The 3,634-nt window shown below is 54.3% G+C and overlaps 1 protein-coding gene across 1 annotated transcript; it reads right to left on the bottom strand.

Annotated features, from left to right (window-relative positions):
• Window positions 1–866: 866 nt before the first annotated feature.
• Window positions 867–3,319, bottom strand: irf2bp2a (interferon regulatory factor 2 binding protein 2a). Its single transcript, XM_086093587.1, has 2 exons — window positions 2,170–3,319; window positions 867–1,968 (listed from the first exon to the last, which is right to left on the bottom strand). The coding sequence occupies exons 1-2, from the start codon at window positions 3,005–3,007 to the stop codon at window positions 1,250–1,252; spliced, it is 1,557 nt and encodes a 518-aa protein (XP_085949713.1). The 5' UTR covers window positions 3,008–3,319; the 3' UTR covers window positions 867–1,249.
• Between the last annotated feature and the right edge of the window lie 315 nt (window positions 3,320–3,634).

Here is a 3,634-nt window from a genome sequence, read left to right as displayed (position 1 = left end):
TACATGCGAGTGAGACTTCTTTGTCTGTAGGCGCCAAACCAGTCAACACCGCTTGTCGTTTGACGGCACACTAACTACCTTTTGTCATTTAAGGACCTCATAGGCTGCTCGCGCTATGCAGGGATGGGGTCGGGGCGCCCTGTTGCCATCACACGCGCACACACACTGACCTGCTGTTTACATTTTACGGCACCTCTTTTGTGAATCTGCCATATTTGCATGTGAAAGGGTGCAGTCAGTATGTGAGGGGGGGGGGGGGGCACACTGCCTACTGTAGCATATTCCTGCTCTTATCATGGCTGAACATTGCAGTCAGTGTGTGATGTATACAGAATGTGGGAAATGTGTTTTGCTGCACTACGAATGCTCCCAATTCATGCTTTGCGGTCTGCACTGATGTTTTTATTGGCCACTTGTGATTGGAACAAAACAAAAGGCTTCTAATGGCAGGCACAATCTGCATACCAGCCGCAGCTCGTGATGGATTCGGACGCAAATTCCGAGTGATTCACACCAGAACTCGCATTGCCACATCATCATGGCGCTGATAATGGTGCACGTTCCAACATTACTGACTCAACAGATTGCATCTGACTGAACATGACTCGGCACATATTTCAGTAGGCAGCAGTCAGTTAGTCCTGTGCAAATGGAAGCAATTTGTGGGGTTCGGGGGGGGGGGCAACGTGCCTGTTATTACCAAGCGCGCTTTCATTTTTTACGAGTCATGTGCGCAGAGACAGGGCGCCTTTGTGCAGCCCGCTAGCCTACTTACGTCGTCCCGAGGCGTCACAACAAGCAGAAAGGAGCCCTGCCTGGCGCGCCGGCCCCTTAACCACTCGAATGAAGCAAGCTCAGACAATCGGTTCATACAAGATCAAGAAATTGTATTTGGCAATTTTTAAACAAGTGCATACAAGTACAGCTAAAAGCATTTCAGTTTTGCCAAGTGCTCGTAGAGTAGCATTAGTCACATTCTACGTTAAACAGGAACTGCCACCAGACCTAGAAGTACATCGAGAATTTTGTTAAACATCAACAAAGAGGAACGTAGTCCATTATAATGAGTACATACCTTTATCTTCAAAAATATAGAAACACAATGTATTCAAAAATCAAAAATTATACAACCATGTTTACGAAGTATACTCTTCCCTTGGGTCCAATATGTACAAGTCTGTTAGTTTGTTTGAATGGTATGTATGTGATATTTATATATTTATACTCATTTTTTCGGCTCGGAACCAAATCAAGGGTCCCTCTCCTTTTTTACTTTGACGTCTCCCGCCAGGATGGTGGCGATTTCCCCCTGCATGAAAGCCCACGGTACGTTGGACCCCACCAGGGGACACTTCTCTCCGCTCGGACAGTACACTTCACCCGTGGCGCCTTGCTGCTTTATGCTCTCCCTCGAGCAGGGGAAGCAGAACTTGTGAGAGGGCACAGACGGGCACTGAACAAAGTGGGTGTCCTCTAAACGCTCGTGGCACAGCGTGCAGCACAGGGGTATGCTGCCCGGTACCGAGGAGTCCGGAATGCTTTGGGGGTGCACTTGGTCCATGCCTGGCACGTGGGGGGTACCTGCACCTGATGCATCTCTCTGCGCCAGCCTCCTCTGATTCATGGAGGAAGGCGACAGGGGACTGCTGCTGTTCCTGCGGGTGGTGGAGTGGACCTGGTTGGCGTCCTTGGGAGAACTGTTCCCGCCTGCGTTGTCCGCCGCCATGATGAGCGCCGCCATGGGGGACTGGCCGTTCTGGGCTGCCTCCGGCGGGGTGGTGCGGGAGTGGGGGGATATCGTGGAAGGGGGGTTGGCGAAGCTGGGAGGGGGGACCGGTGGCATTTTGAGTCCGTCGGAAGGCGGAGGTAACCACTGCTGCGCATCTCCGTTCATCTTGGCGGCCGTGCCCTCGCCCTCCGGTTCGGGTGACGCTTTTCTCTTCATGCTTCGGGGGTGTTTTCCTCTGTCTAGAGGTGGGAAAGGGTTAAACACAGTGTGGATGAGTTGCTGGGCTCAGACAAGGACACACGTACGCAGGCAGAGTGGAGAACATGTATGTAGCATATTTCACTCTGTGGGGTGACACAGTACAAACAAAACACTATACTATAGTATTGTAATAACATAAATAAAGAAATAAAGAAATAAAACGTGCTGCTGCCGCCTACCTGATTTGGAAGCCGAGGCGCTGCCGTCGTAGCCCATCACCCTTTGTTGCATGGCCGCATGGTCCTTCTTGAAGCGACCGTCGAACGTGTGCAGAGCCATCAGGTCCCGCACCGTCTTGCCCTTGCCCATCCAGTCGGGCTCCGCTCTGCCTTTGTGGCCCTCCGAGATCTCCGGCGTCAGACTGTCCGGTCGGTGCTTGTCCTTGCCGTCGCGCTCGTGCTCGCTGCTGGATAACGAGGCGGGTCTCTTGCCCAGCTCGGCGGGGCTACCGGCCGACAGGGAGGAGGAAAGCCCCATCTGGCCCGGTCTGCCGTTGACGGCGTGCACGGGAGCCATGCTCCCGTTCACCAAAGGCACAAGATTCGGGGGCACCGCGCTATTCCGGCGCGGGTTGGGACTCTGGCGGTTGAGCTCCGGCGGCTCGTCGGGCTTAGGAAATCCATTGGGGACGGGGATGCCGTTCGCCTGCCGTCCAGACTGGTACTCGGAGCCCAGCCTGGGGGGGCGGTCGGAGGAGAGCGGGTAGCGATCCAGCGGCTGCGGCGGCCGCGAGCCGGGGTCCCCCGCCGCCGCGGCGTGGTTGATCGCCTGGATCTCCTTGCCGGAGAGCTGCGACTTGACGGGCCCGGGAGACCTGCCCTCCTGGAAGCCGTGAGCCCGCTTCAGCTGGCGGGCGGTCTCGATGACAAACTCGATGCGGTCCGCTCCCTCGTAGTTGACACATCCCCTGCACACGGGTTCGGTAAAATCCCAAATCATGGCCCAGGGCATGCGGGGCAGGTCGCACAAATAACACGACTGCCTCCTGGAAGAAGCAGCGACCGCCGCGGACGACATGGCGCTCGTCGTCGACCCCCTGAAAACAAACCCAAAATGAGCTTCTTCCTCTCCTCTCCTCTCTCTTTCTCCCCCCTCGCGAAAGCGGCTAAAAAGCAAGTTCCGTGTGGCCAAAAAGGAGCCGAAAAGTGGTCCTTTCCCGGCTGAGCGAGTGACGACGGTGGAGTTTCACAGGGAGAAGTTCATGTCGGTGTGTACTTTAGTCGGGCGCTCGTCTATCTAGCGCCGCTGACTCAATGTACTACTGGCTCAATGTGGACCAGTGACGTCACCACGCCCGCTTCCACTTCTATTGACTTGATTTCTTCGACAGAACCCCTCCGCACGCGCCCCCCCCTCCTCTCCCCCTCACTTTACTGCAGCCTCTTGCCACTCACCCTGCCCTTTTTACAAACAATTTCACAACACAACAAAACAAAGAGAATCGAAAAATTTAACCATTTGTCTTCCTGTTATGAAATAACTATGAGCAGATCACTTTTTCTTTTTTTTCCCCCCTCAGCAGGTTTGCAAAATTGTGCACAAAAAAAAAAGTGTCTGCAGCCTAGCAGCAGAGCGCCAAGGGATGGAAAATAACACTCACACACACTCAGCAGAGCGGCTCTCCAGCTCCTCCAGTTAACTGCT

This window comes from Leptonotus elevatus, chromosome 13 (assembly GCF_054856555.1).
Source record: "Leptonotus elevatus isolate MCC_2025b chromosome 13, RoL_Lele_1.0, whole genome shotgun sequence".
Lineage (NCBI taxonomy): Eukaryota > Metazoa > Chordata > Actinopteri > Syngnathiformes > Syngnathidae > Leptonotus > Leptonotus elevatus.
Note: the sequence above shows the minus strand (reverse complement) of the source record. Positions and strands in the feature narration are given on the sequence as shown.

Excerpts from the sequence above, each read along its gene's own strand:
- irf2bp2a (XM_086093587.1), bottom strand. The coding sequence starts at position 3,007 with ATGTCGTCCGCGGCGGTCGCTGCTTCTTCCAGGAGGCAGTCGTGTTAT. Across the intron at positions 1,969-2,169 it reads CGCCTCGGCTTCCAAATCAG|ACAGAGGAAAACACCCCCGA; the intron begins GTAGGCGGCAGC and ends TCCCACCTCTAG.